Genomic DNA, 20,520 nt, shown 5'->3' with positions numbered 1-20,520 from the left:
GTTGTGCTCCTACAATTGGAGCTCCTGCCAGATGAAACAGATTAAACAGTCCTACAAAGAGGGGTCCCCAGAAGCCAGGCTAAATGGGGCTGCTCCTGGGGAAGGTAACGATTCTCTGAGTTCAGAGAGGCTGGTGGGTTCCTGGAAGACAGACAGGTACAAGTTCATCCTAGAATAATTCTAGGGTCCCCCTCTTTGTCCTCCCACCTCTGGGCTCTCCAACCCTGGTAGTCCAAGACCCACCTCTCTGCGATTCCCTCCCCTCCTGTGGGAACACACCACCCAAGGCTACAGGCCCAGGCTGGACCTGCATTCTGTCAGCACCAGGGCCCCAGCACCTTCCTTTGGGAGAGCATGTGGGATGACCTTTGGGGAGGTGGAGGGAGGAAGCAGAGGTTGAGGGTATGTGGGAAGAGATCAGATTGTCTGGGAGAGGGGAAGGGAATACTAGCCTCCACTCCCAGAAGACACCGGGCATGGGGAGTGGCTATGCTCATGGCCAAAGCGCTGTGTTCCTGGTCCTGGAGCAAATGGACCACTCGGAGCACATGCAGACCAGGGAAAGGGTAGCTTAGAAAGGACAGTGAGACCATGTGAGATAGTCGCTCCTTTATTTTTCTCTTCTGCAACACCAGTATTGACAATGATCCAGGTCGGTGACAGTCAGCCACCTGGTCCACGGACCAGGAATGCCCCTGGACCTGAGTAGGAGTGGCACAGAGGGCTCTCTCTTGCTACAGGTCCCTCCCCAAGCTACCCAAACTCAGCTGTGCCCACCCTTTGGGTCTCAGTCCAATCGTCACACACATATCGGTTGTACAGTTGGGCCCACCATGACAGCACCCTGGGCAGTGGGGCACTCACGGTTCAGGACAGTCGAGCCATTCACACCCTCCAAAAGCATGTATGAATTAAATGGCCACTACCTGCCAGGCACTGTCTTTGGTGCTGTGAATATGCTCACTCCTCCTCAGCCACAGCTGCTGGCTGCATCCTTGGCACCAGTCTGTTGCATCTCTCCCACCAGGACTGGCCCCTAACATCCTGCAGTCTGAGTGTGAGAGGCTGGTGCTACAGCTGCAGCCCAGACCTGGGTCTCTCCACTCCAGGGAGCCTCCCCGGGGGCCCCGTCAGCCCCTCCCCTCACTGGGTGCTGAGGCCTGAGCCCCCATTCTCCGGGGGTATACAGACCACACTCCCAGGCTCCGGGGTAAGGAGGCTTCTTACCTCCTCAGCCTGCCCTGGGACCTTTGACGGGCCCCCTTTAGGACGCCTCTGGAATTCTGTTCTCTGGCCTTCTGAATCCTTTTGCCAGGGTCTACCCCGGGGCTCTGAAAGCCACCATTCCGGGCCATTCCCCAGCCCCCACAAGCCCTGGCCGCGGCCGCTGGGTCCAGGAGCACTAACGCGCCCCGTCCTTGGGGCTGGGACCGGGCGCCAGGGCGCCCCGGTGAACGCGCTGGTGCTTGAGCAGGTGCTGCTTCTGGCTGAAGCCGCGACCGCAGGCGGCGCACAGGTAGGGCCGCTCGCCCGTGTGGTTGCGCCGGTGGCGCGTCAGGTTGGGCTTCTGGCTGAAGCGGCGGCCGCACTCGGGGCACGGGTAGGGCTGCTCGCCCGTGTGGATGCGCTGGTGGATGGTGAGCGCCGACCACCACGAGAAGCTCTTGCCGCACTCGTTGCAGATGAACTGGCGCTGCTCGCCGGGCGCGGCCAGGCCCGCACGCGCGCGGCCCCACTGCACGTCCCCAGCCCCGCCGGCCGGCTGGTGGCTGCGCGGCGGCGACAGCGCCGGGGGCTCCTCGGCCCTCGGCCGGACGGCGGCGGCGTGCGCGCGCTGGTGGGCCCGCAGCGCCGCGCGGCTAGGGCAGCTCTGGCCACAGTTGGGGCAGGCGGCCGCCTGGGCACCAGGCAGGTGCGTGCGCTGGTGCTTGAGCAGGTGCTGCTTCTGGCGGAAGCTGCGGCCGCAGTGCAGGCAGGGGTGCGGCCGCTCGCCTGTGTGGTTACGCAGGTGGCGCGTCAGGTTGGGCTTCTGGCTGAAGCGGCGGCCGCACTCGGGGCACGGGTAGGGCCGCTCGCCCGTGTGGATGCGCTGGTGGATGTTCAGCGAGGACCACCACGTGAAGCTCTTGCCGCACTCGTTGCAGATGAACTGGCGCTGCTCGCCCGGGCCTGCGGCGGCGGGGACTACGGTCCGCGTCCCGGGCTGGCGCCACCAGCCCTGGCAGAGCCCCAGCCAGGCCCATTCGGGGCGCCCCCGCGGCGGCCCTGGAAGCAGGCGACAGCCCTTGCGGGCCGCAGCGTCGCGGGGCAGCTCCTGCAGCCCGGGGCGGGCGCCCTGGCGGTCCCGCGCATGCGCGCGCTGGTGGATGCGGAGGCCCACCTGGTGGCGGAAGCAGCGCTCACACTCGGGGCAGGAGTGGGTGGCCGGCCGAGAGTGGGTCTTCTGGTGCTTGAGCAGGTGCTGCTTCTGGCTGAAGCGCCTCGCGCACTCCGGGCAGCAGAAGGGCCGCTCGCCCGTGTGGTGCCGCTGGTGGCGGGCCAGGTTGGGCTTCTGGCTGAAGCTCTTGCCGCACTTGCCGCACAGGTAGGGCTTCTCCCCGGTGTGGGTGCGCTGGTGGATCTTCAGGGACGACCACCAGCTGAACCTCTTTCCGCAGTCCAGGCACACAAAATGACCCTCACCGGCAGAAAGAGCCTGGCCTGCCAGCCCCGCGACCTGCTCAGTGGGAGGGGCCCACCTGGGACCCCCAGTCTCCTCCTGTCCCCCCAAGGCCCGAGGCTTCCCGGTGGTCTGGCATGGCGGGAGGCCGCGACGCTGCTGGAAAATGTTTTCCTTATCCTTCTCGGAAAGCACGGCCTGTGGCACCAGCGTCTGCAGCAGCCACTCTGGCTTCTCCTGCTTGATCTTCATCACCAGCCCATCTCCTGCCGGGGGCAAAGGGAGAGAGCACCGGGCGTCACTGCGCGGCGCGGTGGAGGGAAAGGGCAGAGAGAGGACAGTGGTGGGCAGAGCACAACAGACAGGAGAAAAGAACGCGGAAGGAAGATATTAAAAGGGAAAAGAGGAAAGAGGTGGGGCAGGAAGGGGAGAGTAGAGGAGGTGGAAAGGACAATAAATACGGGCACTGGCAGAGGGAAAATGCAAGAAAGGAAAATAAGTGAAGGCTGCTGTGTAGGACAGACCCCCGGCCCACCTTCTCTACCCTGAGGCCTGGGAGATGCAGGGAGATTAAAGAAACCAATGAAGTCTTCCCACCAAGGCAGCAAGCAGAAAACAGCCGTGTTGTAAAATATCTCTTTTTTCTAGGAGGACCCCTGATCCATGCCCAGCGCTCAGCGGTTGAGTGACCAAGTCCCACACCACTGCCCAGCCCCTGCATGGGCAGCAGCCACCATGCCTGAGCACCCCACCTGCTTGGACCCCATTTGGCACCTCACCTTTCTGTCAAGACAACCAAGAACAAAGTAGGCCAGAAGGTCTAAGCACCCAGAATAGGTGTGAGCTTACTCTTGGCCTAAACCCTGTCCACTTTACCCACAAAAGTCCCACACATGCTCCCACTAACCTGCCCCTGGCACTGTGCTCAGGTCTACAGGGGCGCTTGGCTTCCCTAGTTCATGGACATAAGCCACGATGGAAGAGGTCTGCTACGGACACTAAATGCAGACTACATGATTCCATTCACATGGAGTTCAAAGGCTGGCAAAACTAATCCATGAGTTAGACGTCAGGGTAACGGCCCCATACAGAGGGCGCTGTGACTGGAAAGGGCAAGAGGGGCCTTGGGGGCTTGGCAATGTGCTCTCTCTTGCTTGGGTGCTGGTTACACGGGTGTCTTCACTTTATAGGAATTTAAAAAGCTTGTGACTTATGGGTTTTTCTGTGTGTTATGCTTCAATAAAAAGTTTACATTCGATAAAAAGTAGGTGAAATGAAAATTATGACCAAAGAAGAGAAACTCTAAACAATAGGTTTCAATATTAAAAAAACAAAATAAGCCCAAAGGAAGTAGGAAGAAGGAATTAATAAAGATAAAAGCAAATATTATAGGATAAAGGGAACACAAAGATTTAGAAAGGATTCTGAAAATCCTAAAATACTATGTATTGATGTTATATCAATTTGAAAAATCTATATAAAATGGATGACTTTGTGAGAAAATATAAATTAACAAAACTGAGTCAAGAGTAGCTAGAAAACAGTTGTCTATATAAACTATTAGAAACTGAAAAGAAAGCGTAACTTCTATCTCAGAAATGGGTAACAAGCCACTCAACTGTATAAACAGGTTCTACTAAAAACATCAAGGGAAGGATTATTCCCAACTCGCCTAAAAATGACAGTGACTAGGAGAGGGAGGGAGGGAGGGAGGCTACACGTTAGCATGAGCCAGTATCAAAACAAGACAGGGCAGCAGAGGCAGAAAGTTATAGGTTTATCACTCTTCAAAAGTAGATGCAAAAACCAAACAAGCAAAAACAGCAAAGCAAGTTCAGCAGTATTAGAAGAACAGAGGCTCGTGAGCTTGCTGGGATCTTCTCCAGGGAAGCAAAGACAGCCCAATGTGATTCATGAGATTAATTTTTCAAAGTAAAAAACCTTCTACCATCTCAATATGTGCAAAAAAGTCTTATGATAAAATTCAACCTCATATCTGGAGGAAGAGAAGAAGGGAGGAGATCATGGAAGGGAGGTGGAGGAAAAAAAGAAGGAAGGAAGCACTTAGCAAACTAGGAATTTAAGGACACTTCCTTAGGTTGACAAAGGGGCTACACAGAAACTGCCGCAAATGTTAGAACCAAAGGCAAAGGATGAGTAGCCCATTCAAGGAACAAGACAAGGATGCGCCCCATCACTGCCGCTCTTCAACACCGTCCTTGAGGAACTAGCCAAAGCATAAGGGAAAAAAAGAAAAATATACATAAATATTGGGGAGGAAAAGAAAACTGTCATTTGCTGATAATTATTAACCTGGAATATGCAAGGAAATCTACTGACAAAGTATTAGAAAAGAGTTTATGCAATATTTCCAGTTACAAAAACGTATAAAAACCCTTTAACTTTTAAAAATGGCAATAAAAGCTATAAAATAACTTGGAATATACCTAATACTCATGCATAACTTTTGTAAAGAAAAATTATTAAATTTTATTGTAGGAATAAAGAAAATGTAAATGCAAGTAGAGATACATCATGTTCCTAGATGAGAAGGAAAGAAGCTCTTCACTTCAACACAATGTTTAAATTCAGTGTAATCCAAATTTGGTGAATTGTAAAATTTATGACACACATAAATCACCCCAAAAGTCCTAAATACGAGAAAGGAAGAATATGGCTTATACAACATTAAAAGCTAAAGGGAGAAGACAAGTAATGAATCTATAGCATCTTACTATGGTGATAGTGACTGCCATGGGGGGGCAGGGTGAGGACTTGAGAATATGGGTGAATGTTGAAATCACAATGTTGTTCATGTGAAACCTTCATAAGATTGTATATCAATGATACTTTAATTTTTTAAAAAAGCTAAAATACTACCACCACACACCTATTAGAATGGCTAAAATCCCAAACACTGACACTACCAAATGCTGCCGAGAATGTGGAGCAACAGGAACTCTCACTGCTGGTGTAAAGGCAAAATGGTGGAAGACAGTTTTATCAGTTTCTTATAAAACTGAATATACTTTTACCATATGATCCAGAAATCACTCTCTTAGGTATTTACCTAAAGGGAGTTGAAAACTTATATCTACAGCAGATGTTCATGGAGACAGGTGTTTACAGCAGCTTTATTCATAGTTGTCAAAACTTGGAAGCAACCAAGAGAAGCCCTTCAGCAAGTGAATGGATAAGCAAAAGTACACCAGACAATAGAATATTATTCAGTGCTAAAAATAAATGAATTCTCATGCAATGAAAGGACATTAGGAAACGTAAATGCCTATTACTCAGTAGGAAAAGTCAGTCTGAAAATACTACATACTGTATGACTCTGACTCTCTGACATTCTCGAAAAGGCAAAGCCATGGATACAGTAAAAAGGTCAGTGGGTGCTGTGGGTTGAGAACTGGGGGGGAAGGGATTAACAGGCGGAGCTTTTAGGGCAGTAAAACCACTGTCTGACACTGTAATAGTGGATTCAGGACATTATGCATTTGTCCAAACCCACAGAATATACAACTCAAAGTGTGAACCCTAATGTAAACTATATACTTTATTTAATAATAATGGATCCATAAAATCTCATCAGTTGTAACAAATGTACCACCCTAATGTAAAATGTTAACAGGAGAAATTGAAGGGAGAACTATAGGGGAATTCTCTGTATTTTCTGTAAACCTAAAACTGCTATAAAAAATAAAGTCCTTTAAAAAAAAATATTGACTACAAAACTGAAGAAACAAAACAGCAGCAGGGGAGGGTGGGTGGGAGGAGGGAGAAGGGGACTGAGGGGTATCATGATTGGCACACATAGTATGTGGGGGGTCACAGGGAAGACAGTGTAGGACAGAGAAGACAAGTAGGGACTCTGTGGCATCTTACTACACTGATGGACAGTGACTGCAATGGGGTATGGGGGGGACTCAATAATATGGGTGAATGTAGCAACCACATTGTTTTTCATGTGAAACCTTCATAAGAGTGTATATCAATGATGAAAAAAAAAAGCCTGGACTGATGGAGTTGTCTTTGATGCAGCTGCTCAACAGTGAGCCTGGTGAGGTGAGGCTGTAAGTCAGATTCCCTTCCACACACACACAAAAAAGCTAAATATAGTAATTTAAATAGTGTATAATACACACAATAGGTCAATGGAAAAGGAAAGTTTGATACACGATACAAGATGGCATTCCATGTCAATGGTGAAAGGTCAGCCTATTCATTAATTTAGGACCAACTACCTTCTTGGGAAAAATATTTGTTAGATTCCTAGTTCATACCATTTATAAAAATCACTATCAGATGGATTTAAGTGGTGGTTTAAAAGAAGAAAATACAAGTATTAGAAGAGTTAGGAGAATCTGTTCAGAATCTAATGGTAATCTAAAATCCTCTTAAACAGGATAGAAAACATAAAAATTAAGTTTATAACACCTGTATCGCAAAAAAAAGATACCACAAACATAAGCAAAACACCTGTATGGCAAAAAATAGATACCACAAACACAGAAATGCTAGTTGGGGCTGTGTTTCTGCAACAGTGCAATGTTTCACATGTGAGCTGTCTAATACGATAGCTTCAGGTGGTTAATGAGCACTTGAAATGGCTCATGCAACTGAGGAGCTAATTTTTTAAAAATCAGTTTAGATCTAAATTTAGATAACCATACCGGACAGCACATGTCTAGGAGAAAACAGGTGCAGATACAGACTAGATCGAGGATTCATATCCAGAGTACAGAAGGACTCCTGTAGATATGATGAAAACAGGTCCAATCTCACTAGTAATCAGCAAAATGCAAAATAATAGGGCGGGCACCTTTTCACCCACCATGCCAGCAAATACCAAGAAGACTGGTAACATCCCTACTTCACAGGGCACATGAATACAACTGTGTAGGAGAAGAAGTACACACGTGGGCATGCTGGGGGCACAGACTAACTCAGGCTTTGGGGAGGATGGTTTGACGGTGCTTGTGAAAAGTGTATGGCCTCTACCCCTTCCACCCAGCAATTTCAATCTTAAGTGTTTGCCCTGAGAAATACTCACATATGAAGGCAAAGAGGAACGCCCAGGAATATTCACTGATATGCTATCTGTAATTAGCAAAACAAAGAAAACCTAATCACCTATCAATAACAGGTTAACAAAATTATCACGCCTTTCATAATGTGGAATACTACACCATGATTTAAAACAATGAAGAGCCACACTTGCTGAAGTGAGAGATTTCCAAAACCCTTTAAAGAAAACAAAACAAGTTGAAAAACAGTAGCAATTACCTAATCCAGTTCATGGAAATGTAAGGACACCTCTCTGTGTACATAAATACACAGGGCGCAGGACGGCCCAACCAAACCGAAGGTAGTGGTCACCCTGCAGATGACATGGACGACAGGACTGGCTGCAGAGGTCAAAAGAGACCTTCACTTTGCTGTATTCTTTGAATTTTTATGAGAATATTCAAGTATTATGATTTTAAAATCTTTGAAATATTTTAAGAATTAAGAGAAAACCTCCCCTCTAATCTGGTGGCCTTTAGCTCTAGGGCCTAAGAGCTCTGCTCTGCTCCACAGCCTCGCTGGCAATCATGAGCGCACAGGGACTGATGGGGTGACCCTCAGGGGTGGCAGCTGACACAGGGAGTACCTGGAAGGGGCCAGTTTTCCTTGGCAAAATAAAGCTGTAAAGCCTCCCCAGGCACGGGTTGTGAGAAATCATCTTAGCCAAGTAATAATTTGAACCTCAAAGTGGTGGCTTAAGTTGTGTATCAGCAGGTATTGAACACCCAGCGTGATGAGTTTAACTGGTTACAGACCATGTCCCTACAGGTGCTGAAATGCTGGCAGGATTTAACAGGGTCAGGTGTCCAAAGTGGTGGTCGGGTAGTGAGTCCAAAATGTACTCAAGGAGAGGGACATCACTGTCCCCAAGTGACAGGGTACTCATTAGAGCTTGCTCTGATCAAACCTGGCCTGACATCCAGCCCGGTGGGCCCTCAGTCCTCAAGGGCCCCTCCCTTAGGGCTCAGGTATTAATACAAAGGTAACAAGCCTCAGCCTGCCTGTGGAGGGAGTCCTGAGACACAGAGATACTGCTCCTCAGTCATCATAAAAAGGATACTTTTTAAAACATTCTAAATGTTTCAGATAAAAGGTGCTAAATGGGGAGCTATTGCTTACTGGGTATGGAGTTTTTGGGGTGATGAAAAAGTTCTGGAAAAATAGATAATGGTGATGGTTATACAACAGTGTGAATGTACTTAATGACACTGAAGTAAAATGGTACACTTAAACATGGTCAAAATGGTAAATTTTGTTATGTAGATTTTACTACATACACACACAAAAAAACACATAAAGTAAAAGGTGCTTAGAAAAGGTAAACTGTCAACTATCTGAAAACTTTGGCTGCCTCCCAAGCGGGTCTCCATGCCTCCAGGGTCTAGGCCAGTGATTCCCACTTCTTAGCCCTAAGACCACAGGGTACCTCGGAAGCTGCAGCAGGGAGAAAGGACCCTTGGCAGACTCCATCTCTCACACCCGAGTTAGGGTTCCACCTCTGAGTGTACCTGGGAGGAAGGTCCTTCTGCTGAAAGGTTTGGGAAAGGCTGCCGCTCTCAGTATTCAATGGCAGATCCCTGGGGGCAGCAGGCTGGGAGGTGGGGCGGCCGGGCTCACTGATGTCTGCGTCAGGACCCAGTCCGAGTGGTGTAGTGTCCATAGAGCCTATCGCTCCCTTGCGGCTGCTGCTTCATTTCTTTTTTGACCCTACTTCTTGCTCTTCATCTCCATCTTTCTATTCTAGGTCCACTGCAACTACTATCCTGAGAGGACAGGGCTCTAGGGGTCTATGGGGCCACTCCCCTGGGGTGGGGAAGTAAGGAAGCAGATCCACTGCGCTGAAGGGCAGGTTCCAGAGCCAGTGCCTTTCTGCAGCCGGGCTACACCCGCACCAGGGCTGGCGACAGAAGGCAGGGAGAAAGGGAAGGGCTGCTGCCAGGCGCACAGGACAGTACAGGGGCACTCTCCCCTCACAGCACCTGCCAGGGAGACACCAAACCGACTGCCACATTCCCTCCATCCAGCTCTAAGGGACATCAGCTGACACAGACTGCGTGGGAATGCTGAGCGACCCCAGGAAGTTTTAATGGACGATACTGAGGACATTCTTCTGACCAACCACAGATGCCCAAGCCAGAGTGCTCGTCCCATGTTTGATGAGCGTGACTGCCACCAACTCCCTGCTCCAGCACCTAACCTCTCTCCCCATCAGCAAATTTCCACATGGTGGGTATGGTGCGTGTGTTCCCTTGCCTGTCGAGTCATGTCTGGGCTTCGTCATTTCCTTAATTCCCATAGTCGGTCTTTGTTCCATTCTTTGACATGACCTTCTGTGTCCGGGTCTCACCCTGCAGTTTTGCAGCCCCAAACCTCCAGGGAGGGCAGCACTCACGCACAGCACCAGGGGTACGGAGGAGGCTCCCACCTGTCCATCTGCTGTCTTACCTGCGCTGGCACCAGCCAGGCCGCTGTCCATCCCCGGAGGCCGCCCACGGCCCCAGCACGGTGGCCCCCTGTCAAGCTGTCTGTGGGTGAGATGGGAGCAGAGCAGAGAGTTGGCCAGGGGAACAAGGTCGGACCGGGTTTCCCAGTCCTCCCACCACCTAACAGACTGTCCCTTTCAAAAGCTTTTCTATTCATGACCCCAGTTGAAATGAAATGTGCGTGGCTTTTTAAAATTGCTAGGCAGGTAAAATAGGCATAATTCCCATTTTATGAGCAGGAAACGGAGGCCAGAGAGGGCCACTGAAATGCTCCGAGACAGAGGTGGCTGGATGGGGACGCTGGGCAAGATCCCAGGCTAACTCCAGGACAGAGCCGCACACCCACCCAGCGTCTGCAGGTATAGTGGGAAAAGACGCCACACGTGGGAACCAGGAAGCTCAAGTTTTCACATCCACCCAAGGGGCTGTGAGGGGACCCTGGAAGGCAGAACTGTCCCTCCAAAATCACCAGCTCCCTCTTCCCAAGCCCTTTGCCATGTGCCAGCACAGACCCACCCAGGGAGCCTCAGGGCCGCCCCTCTCCACGCAGGAACACATGGCGTCCACGGGGCAGGGGGGATGGTACTAACTGGCTCCCCGTGCGGACTCATCTTTTTAAATGCTCAAGGCTTTGGACATGTCCTGACTGGCTCATTCCGCGCCTGGAACGTGACCGGGGAGGGGTCCCGCTGCTGGCACACCTGGGGCTTTGACCTGGCTGTCCCTCTGCTGGGGGTTTTCCCCAGCTTTTTGCGGCTGACAGGCCCCTGGCCTCTTTCCGGACTCTGCCTAAATGTCACCTCCTCAAGCAGCCTTTCCTGGCTACTCTGTATAAAGTCACAACCCTGACTCCACTGCATGTTCCTCCGTGGCGTGGCAGCTACTTGTCTGCTTATTCCCTGGTGTCACAAGGACAGGAAGTGTCCGTGTTCACTGCTGAGTGCCTGGGCCTGGGGTCTGGCTCCTCACACAGCACATGGTGGGGGGGGGGCACTCGGAGATGGGGCTGTAGGCAGCCTGGGAGCTCCTATTCTCCACACTGGTGCTGTGGACTGAGTTCCCTTTCTTTTAGGGCATTTTCTTTAGAAAACTGGTCATTGTGAATTTTTCTCATGTGAATCTCATCCCTTTGAGATGTATGTAAATCTTTCTAAAAGCCACATAAGCCTCTGGCTGGCTTACAACCCAGCACTCTGTCTCAAGGACCTGGGAGCCATGCCATCTCTTTGGAATGTGAACGGCAAGGGAGCTAGTGGCCTGCCTCCCAGTCCCCGGGGAAGGGGGAGCCTGACTCCTGTGCGCACCTGGCTCCAGGCTACAGACCCACCTCCTGTCATAAAGGCACGAGAAGTGTATTTTCTCCCTGGGTGAAGGTGACCAGCTACTCCAGTGACCAGGTGAATCTAGCGTGAACTACTGATGACAAATGGTGCTGTCAGGTAAGTCCTCTTACCTGAGGACTAGTTTTGTTTCATCTTGAGAACGTGTGCACCAGGTTGGTCTGCTGGCCTGTGTAACAGGGTAAGATTTCTCTCCATCTTTGCAATATCTTAGTGGATTGCCTGATGTGCATCTCTTTCTGATTTAATGCTTACTCAGTAATAAAACTGTTCTCTTCCTCTCCTACTTTTGTGGGGAGTTTTACTGAGTTGGCAGATTTTGTTTTTAATTCTATTTCCCCAACACGGGTCTGTTACACATCCCACTGGTTTCTTACAGACACTAAAACCTGCTTGTAATGCAGAGAAAAGGTGGGGGACAAGGAGAGGGGAAGGCATGACGAAGCAAGAGGCCCCCGATGGATGCCAGTGCTCCTGCCCTCGTGTACCTCTTCCCCCAGGTTCTCTGTCGCAAGCAAGCTTCTCACCAGTGGGATTCAATGTCTAACTAAAGAGGGTTAGAGGACTAGTGAACAGGGAAGCCACTTCAGTGTGGAATAACTCAGAGGGCCAGGGGACCAGGTCACAGTCCAGGGTGAGGACAGAGGGTGGGACTCGGCTTTATTCACAAAACTCCACACACCACCATCAGAGGCCCCTGAAGGCCTATCAGATCAGCTCTACTCGATCTATTCTGCCTTCTAAGAGGACCTAAAAGTCACCTAGGCGGCAGAAAGGCTTCAGTTTCTGGTGAATCATTCACAGTGAATTACCAGTGCAGCAACTCCCACAGCCTGGGCACAAGGGAAACAGGGCTCCGTCCAGCAGCACTGAAGTGACACACAAAAGGGGACCCTTGAGCACAATAAGAAATGAGAGGGGAAGGGACAGGAGGCAAGGCTCAGAGGACAGGAATGGGGGCAGTGGGCCACGCTTCAGGGTCCACCTCCACCCGTGTGCTCAGGTGGGAAGTGTCTGCAGTGGAAACTGCCTGTGGCCATGTCTCTCCAGGTCAGCCAGCCAGCAGGCACACCCCGACTGAGCCTTTTCTACCCTTCTCTTATTGTGCCTGCCCCCCTGCTCTGCCACATGGCATGTCCCTTCTCAACACCCACTCAGCCCACCTAACACATCGCTCAGCTGACCTGGGAGAAGCTCAGCCTCTGATAAGATGGCTGCCAGGCGCAAAGCCCCGGCCAGAAAACAGGCGGCAATGGGGGCCAATCCATCACCCCTGACAGCGCCCACTCCGGTCTCTGAAGGCGGCTTGGCCTGTCATGCAGAGCCCTGTCCCCAGTCTCCAACGACCCTTTCCCTCTCTGCCCGGAAGTTCTGTGGAGGGAAGGGCACATGTGGAGGACAAGGCCCTGGTCACCTCCCCCTCCCGGCATCTGGCTTTGGGCCTGGCCTGCCCCAGATCGGTCAGGCTGCCTTTGCGATGACAGCTCCCTCAACAGGAAGACCTCCACTAGAGCAGCTGCCATGACAACTGCCAGAGCACACAAAGCAGGGACTGTGGCCTGCGGCAGGCGGTGAGGTCCGGGGGCACGGCAAGGTAACAAAGGAGCTTTGGTCTTAGCAGAAACTTGAGGGCGAGAAGGGTGGTGGACAGCAGCTGGGGTAAAGAGAAAGGCCACATCCAGGTCTCCTGGCATCCAATCTCAGGCCTCTGCAACTTTCCCACCAGCCAGCACATCCTTTTCACAGACTCAGGCCCCAAGTGGGGAAGTAGATGGTGACTCATGTGTCCTTTGTCACTAGTGGCCTGGGGTCACACACCCTCCCCCAGGAGATGAGACATGAAAGGGTGGCATCTCCCCAAACCCCACCCAAAGGCCCAGCTCCCAGGCACTTCTTAGCCATGAACCCCCCAGATCCTCAGCATCTGCCCCTGCCCCCATACCAACCCCTGCACCCCTATACCAACCCCTGCCCCCACACCAACCCATGGCCCCCAATACCAGCAATGCCTGCCCTGACAAGAATCTGAAAGCAGGTACCCCCTCCATGCCAATCTGACCGCTCCCCCTGCCCCTGGGCTCCATCACACCAGCAGGGCTGCCATGCTTCCCAAACGGCCTGCCCTTCCCAACCCTCAATCCTGGAACCCCACCTGGTCCTCCAGGCATGGCTGCCTGCCCGCCTCCCACCTCCCCACGCTCCAGCGTGCCTGGGCCTCTCCAGAACTCACTGCTCAGTAGTGCCACTTCCCCTACGGGCAGACATGGCCTTTCCTCGTCTTGCCCCTGCCCGCCGTGCCGGCTCGCACAGGTAAACCCCCGGGAGCAGGGCTCTGGGCTGTGGCCCAGCATGGCATCTGAGGGGTGGCCAGGGGCACAGGCGCACTCAGGGCGCTCCTGGCGCAGGCTCCTGCCTCCCACCCTCATTCACTGCGGGGAGTGGGGGCTTCCCTGAACACCTCGAGTTGACCTGGCTATAAAAAGAGGGGGTGGGCAGCCAAGATTCCAGTAAGGAGAGGGAGAGAGCCACCATCTGCTCAGCCAAGCATCGCCCACTTAATCTTTCACAACCACTTACAGCTGAGGAACAAACCACGGCTCCGAGAAGTTCAGGGTTTGCTCAAGGTCACACAGCCAGGAAGTACTGGAGCCCAGACGGAACTGGGGCCAACCTACCCCAGCCAGAGCTCTTTCTCCTGGACCATGTGGCCTCTGAAGAGAAGACGCGGGACTTCCCAAGCCTTAAACTACCAGCCCCTCATTTTCAAGAGTTTGGCTTCTATACGCACATGTGGTTACTTAAATTTATACAAATTAAATAAAAAATTCAGTTCCTCAATCACACAGCCATATTTCAAGTGTTCAACAGCCACGTGTGGCTAAAGCTACAATAATGGACAGCAGAGAACACTGCCACATTCACAAAGTTCTACAGGGTGGTGCTGCGCTAGACTGCGGCTCCCAGAAGGCAGGGGCCTGGCCCAGACCAGCCAATGTGCAGAAGGGCTCAATTCGCAGATAACTACATTTTTTTACAAATTGAAGGTCTGTGGCAACACTGCACGAAGCAAGTCTATCAGCACCATTTTTCCAACGGTATCTGCTCACTGCATGTCTGTGTCACATTTTGGCAAGTTTCTCAATATTCCAAATTTTTCATTATTATATTCGTTACAGTGATCTGTGATCAGTGCTTATGACTTTAAAAGCTCAGATGATGGTTAGCCTTTTTTAGCAATAAAGTATTTTTAATTAAGGTATGTACAGTTTTTTTAGACAATGCTCTTGCACACTTAACAGACTACCGTGTAGTGTAAACATAACTTACATGTACCAGGAAACCAAAAGGTTATTTATCTCGCTTTCTTGAAAGACTGGCTTTACTGCGGTGGTCCAAAACAGAACCTGTCTATCTCTGAGGTCTGCCTGTATACTGAATGAATGAAACAAATGGAGGACTGGAGAGAGGGCTCCTCCAGCCCCAGTCCTTGGTCACTAACAACAGATACCTCAGGACAAGACAATGGTGTTCTCTGCTAGGAAACCAGTTCCAGTTAACATCAGTGGATGTTTTCATTTACAATATACAGTCATAGGCATATGAGAAGAAACCGATGTAAACACTAATGCCCACACAGCACATCCAGAGACGTCTAGCCCAGGGGGAGGCAGCAGGTCCTTCCCAAGAGCCTGAGCCTCCAGGCTGCTCCCTGATGTCCACTCCCGAGGCTGCCCCCCAGGACCCCAGCCCCACACAGCAGTCCCATGCACACTGGACTGCCAATTAGGAGCCGAGCTGTCCTTGGCAATCACCTCACCTCTAGGCCTCAGATTCTCACCTTGAAGAAGACTGAAAAGATCTGCTCTGCTCATTTATTAGGTGCATCAGGTGAGTAGGTCAGCAGAGACACAGCCCTACCGAAGCCTGCAAAGGGCAGTGCCTCTCCACTCCCGTTGACCACTGCCTGAGAACCAGCCACCCCTGCACGTCCTAAGCCCTCTCCACACACCCCACTGCTGGCTCACTGTCCCTAAACCTTCACCCCTTCAGCATCTGTGCAGGCTCCCAGAGCCCACATACTAACGCCAGGCTCCGCTCCCCAATGTGAGCTGGCCTCTCAAGAGGAAGAGGGTATGGGTAGTGTGTACTGTGCGTGCTCAGCAGCCCAGTTCCAGGTACAGGTACGACAGCTCATTGGACCCTTCATGGCCCTGTGGAGGCCTGGCAGAGAGGAGAGGCTCCTCTGGGCTGGGCGCAGGGCCTAAAGGGTGGAGGTGGGGGGCTGTAAGGACATGGTAAGGAAAGCAGGGCTGGGGACTGAGCCCCAGATATGGGTCTGGACCAGAAGTCTTGGACACTTCTGCTGCTCTGAGGCCCAAAGCCTCAGCACAGGTGAGCCCGAAGCTCACACCTCGACTTTCTTAGGGGCAGGGAGCCAGAGGATGGCCTCTGTCTCAGGAGACCAGCTCCACAGCCATGAGGTCCTCCCCAAGGCCAGTCCTACAAAGGCCACTCTAGCACAATGCAGTCCTCGGGGCTGGCCTCTGGATAATCAGCTCTCTCTCTCCAGTCATCAGGCCCCCAGCCTCACCAGACCTCACACTTCCTCTCATCCAGAGCTTATGACCAAGGAGGACACACAAACAACAGGCAGCTTTAAAATGGTACGGGAAATGCAGGGCAGTTACTGCCAGGGCCCCACCACACTGGCTTTCCACAGGCAGACAGCAGGCCCAGAGGTCCTGTGCAGACCAGGTGACTGTCACCCCCACCCTGAGAGGCCTGCTCCATCCCACACCCCAGGTACCCAGCATCCTTCCACGCCTCCCACAAGCCTCTGCAGCCCCTCCAGCGCCACCCCCCCATCTTCCTCTCCCATCCCCCTGCTCCCCAAGGTCACCTCCTGTGCACCCCACTGTCACAGGCCCTTGACCCAGGCCCTGCCCTTCCCCTTTTACTCCAGCATCTTCAGACCTGCCTCCCAAACACTGGACTCTTCAGTCCCAGGAGAGGGGACAGAGGTGGGAAGCAAGGGGAGAGGGCAGGCCACCATCCCACAGAAATCATTAAATTATTATTTGGAAATAATAATAATACCTGCTTCTGTGTGTTGAACTGTTCTATCGAGCTGGGGAGAAAACAGTTTGAAAGGACTCTGAGCAATGTTCACAAGGTGCAAGATGAATCCCTGCCTTATCATCGCCCCCGACTGCTCCCCTTGTCGTAATAACTGTACCTCAGGGTCACCCTGGTAGGAACGGCTTGGCTTAGTGACCTCAGTGTGCTTCCACAGCACTCCCTGGAAGCCAGGTCGGTGGCCCTGACCGGTCATGCCTGCCCACCTCCTAGGGGTCCCTCATCGGATCGGAGGCCAGTCTCCAAGGCACCTCCTGCAAGGACTTCTGCCTCCACCTGCCTGATAAGCGAGCCTCTGCTGGGACTATCCTGCCTCCGCCTCCCTGCTCCCACTCCCGTCCCACACCCCTGGCATCCCCTCCCCAGTCTTGGCTAACCCACTCCTCTTTAGAGGAGAGCAGCACCCACATTCCTGAGCCCCAAACCTGAGGCTCAGGAGCCTGTTGGGCCTGGGGACCCCTGTTGCCTGATCCGAAGACAGGGATGAAACCAACTGCTAAGAGCACGTTCCACAGGAGTCACGTGTTAATTTATAAACTCCCCTACCCCTTGCTGCATCCAAAGGCGCTTAGAAGGATGAGGAGGATTTCCCCCTTGTCAGATGAGGAAAGTGAGGCCCAGAAGTGACATTCCTGGCCTCAAAGAGAGCTGGACCTCATCTTTGATGGGGAGGGGGTGGGGGGCAGGCGGGCACATGGACCAGACCAGCTCCACCAAGCTCCGCACTCTGCTCTCGGCATCCCTTGCCTCTCCCGCAGGACGGTGGGTCTTCATCAGGTCTTTCAAAATCACCACCAACTTTTGCTACGACAGAACACAACCCTCACAATCCACGGGTCACTCAGTGGTCGCAGAGCCGTTTTCAGTACCTCCAGGCTTGTCTACCGCTGAGACCTTAGCTCAGGCCTCACCACTTCTCACCCGGAGGCTGCACTGGTTTTATGGCTTACCTTGCCCCTCCAATCCATTCACCAACCAGAATTCAAAGCACTTTTCCTAAAATTACAATTTGGACACATTACTACTTCTCTTAAGATACTTCAGTAGGTCCCCAGTACTTTGAGGTTCAGCTAGAAATTTCTTGGCAACACCATTTAAAATCTGGCCTCTGCTCACCTCTCTCTGCTGCCCCATTGTTCTAACGTGCAGCTCCCGATCTTACCATGTCTCCACATGCTTGGGATGGGTCTTGGGACACTCTCACCCAACTCTTTTCTGCCCAGCCCAGAGCAGGGGTTGCTTTGACCAGGGAGCCTTTTTGGACACGCCAGGCTCACACATGGCCCTTCCCCATTTAACCTGTGTGCCATCTACATGGTGTAATAATAATTTGTCTCCACAACAAGATGATAACATCTTAGCACAGGGAGTGTTTCTCTCTCACCAACACACAGCACAGGGTCCCACTTGCTGTAAACCATTAATAAAAACTTACATAAAGGAACATTTAAATAAAAGAAATGCAAGTTCAAAACGGATTAGAAGCACAGAATCGTGGAACCTGAAGAGTTGAAAGAGATGAATACACTCTAATCTCTTCATTTTACAGTTGAACACAGGGACCCAAAAAAACCCGGGGGGACTGGGCATCCCTGGCCTCACCTCCGGGACTCTGACCACACCCAACCCCAGGTCTGTCTGACCAGGACACACTCCAGACTCCATACGCCCAGAGGGCTGGAGCGGCAGCTTCTCCATACCCACCTTTGCAGGGAAGACTCCCCCAGGCCCCACCCCCAGCCCCACTGAGAGCTGGGCTCCTGTGCCCATTTTCCTGGAACGGAGGTTTCAGGGAGTCACACTTCCAGCGTCTGTGGTGCTTCCCTCTCATTGTTACCCCCCCACAATCCTTACGCCTACTCAATCCTTTATTAAGCACCTACTATGTGTCACTCTGGGGCGAGCACTGGGGTTCTGCCTCCAGAAGCTCGGTCCCTCGGCGAGGCTGACACAGCTCCCGGACATCGGGCAGCGCACCCGCAGAAGCGCGCGCCGAGGTACCGGGGGCAGTCTCCCGCTCCCCGCCCCTCCTGCTCTCCACCGGCCTGCAGCCCCTCCCACGCACGGCCCCGGCCCCTTTCCCAGGCGCTGTGTGGGGGGTGGGGAAGCTCAGGGCCGCAGCGCGAGGGGCTCAAAGGACCCCCAGGCCTCCAGGCCGCCTCCAGCCCGAGGCAGCGTGGAGGCGGCGTGGAGGCAGCGCGGGAGCAGCTGGTCCCAAAGCACGGTCCATCCCTCCGCGCGCCCCTCCCCCCAGGATTCTGAGGGACTCGGAGGAAAGGGACGGGAATAAATACCTTGACTTTGTGGCTAAGGTTAACGAGAACCGCCACCCCGGGGCGACTTGGGCACTGGACTTCCCGGCCCCGCCAGTCCTGGGGCAGGCGGGGCGGGGCGCTCCCCTGATTGGCTGGCTGGCCTGGCCACCCCGCCGTATGACTGGCTGTGTCGCTCAGATGACCAGCTCGGCCCTATCGGAGAAGCCCGCGGGGCGGCCCCTTTGTTCTCCTGAACCAATAGCCGGGATGGGCAGGCTAACCTCGCCTCCAGCCGGGCCGCGCTGGGCCCGGACGGCGATAACTCGCTGGCCGCCGCGCGGGGCCGTGTCCCAAACCCTAACGGTAGGAGGGGTGAGGGCGCGGCCGCGCTGCTGGTGACCGGATAGCGCCTCGGCACCCGCTCCTCCCCGCCAGACCCCGCAGACGCGCCTCTGGAATGGATCGAGACACTAGGCAACTATCCGTCCGTCGCAGTGACGCGCCGCACCGCTCTTGGTACCAGGAACCGGGAAGCAAGACGCACGAACCCCGCTCCGCGCTCACAGTGACGTGGTGGTGACACTTGGCACTACAGCACACCACGTGTTAGGTTTACGTGTCTCGTGCGGCAGGAGAGAAATCGCCCTCCGCACCCCGCGCGGCCCTAGGCATATCGTGGGCACATGTTAATAGATCCCCGCGTCTCCATGGGAGGCATAGACATCATTAAATTCAACCCCCTCGCGCTCTCGTTGAGGAAATGGCGGTCTGCGGAGGTTACTTACATTCCCAGGTCGAGTGTCACCGCTGATTATGAGGAAGGGTTCCAGATGGCCAAGTAGGGTCTTCTGTTCCCAGAGACCATCAGAAAAGAGTACTTTCCCTTTTACCATCTGTGACTGGAAGGAAATGCTCCATTTAAGTCAATAAAATTCCTCACATTGCTACCTCAAAGGGGGCCAGCTAGGTCAACTCCCAGGGGCAGAATTCTTTCCTGAGCTGCTTAGAAACCATCTTTGGCACAATGAGGTTAATAACAAGCCGGCATCTGAGACTTCCTACAAACCTTACTGTTAAACTGGTGGCCCTCATTCTGAATTACCAGTCAACAGCTGCAAACTGAACACATGTCATGTACTCAGCTGCTGTTCAGCCTCCTAACAGTAGATACTGAGGCACCAAGATTCTGTCAGTTTTGCCACTAACTTCATGTGCGGTTTTTACAAAAGATACTCTTCTGTCCCTGGACTTTGATGTAGTCATCTGTAAAAGGTAACAATTTATTGGTTATATACTCACTGGATTTTTGCAAGAACCAAATTGGTTCTACTGTCTAAAGCTTTTGTGAAATACACAACCCTATACAGAGACCTTACACCACTAGGCCATCAACTCTTTAAAAAGAGTCTCACTCATCTCTATTTTCTACAACTTCTGGAGGTTCAACAAAGGCTGGTGGAACTCTAGTATTCTAACTCCAAATCTGCCTCTGGCTAGAAGGGAGAAAGTTACCTCCGCTGTCTGGGCCTGTTTCCTCCTCTGCAGAGTGAGACTTTCTCTAGACTGACATTTCATGA

The 20,520-nt window shown here is 52.6% G+C and overlaps 1 protein-coding gene across 6 annotated transcripts; it reads right to left on the bottom strand.

Annotated features, from left to right (window-relative positions):
- Window positions 1-594: 594 nt before the first annotated feature.
- On the bottom strand, window positions 595-19,155 carry ZNF775 (zinc finger protein 775). 6 transcript variants are annotated; one of them, XM_057504903.1, is made up of 3 exons: window positions 18,983-19,155; window positions 17,639-17,684; window positions 595-2,925 (listed from the first exon to the last, which is right to left on the bottom strand). In XM_057504903.1, exon 3 carries the CDS (start codon window positions 2,909-2,911, stop codon window positions 1,403-1,405), a length of 1,509 nt encoding a protein of 502 aa, XP_057360886.1. In that variant the 5' UTR covers window positions 2,912-2,925; window positions 17,639-17,684; window positions 18,983-19,155; the 3' UTR covers window positions 595-1,402. The 6 variants fall into 6 exon arrangements, with proteins under 6 accessions (XP_057360886.1, XP_057360880.1, XP_057360881.1 ...); XM_057504897.1 differs by lacking the exon at window positions 17,639-17,684 and adding an exon at window positions 10,175-10,254 and having other exon boundaries at window positions 18,983-19,054; XM_057504898.1 differs by lacking the exons at window positions 17,639-17,684; window positions 18,983-19,155 and adding exons at window positions 10,175-10,254; window positions 12,314-13,370.
- Window positions 19,156-20,520: the final 1,365 nt, after the last annotated feature.

Source organism: Manis pentadactyla, chromosome 7, assembly GCF_030020395.1.
Source record: "Manis pentadactyla isolate mManPen7 chromosome 7, mManPen7.hap1, whole genome shotgun sequence".
NCBI lineage: Eukaryota > Metazoa > Chordata > Mammalia > Pholidota > Manidae > Manis > Manis pentadactyla.
The sequence above is the reverse complement of the archived record's forward strand: the minus strand, read 5'-3'. Positions and strand labels throughout refer to the sequence as shown.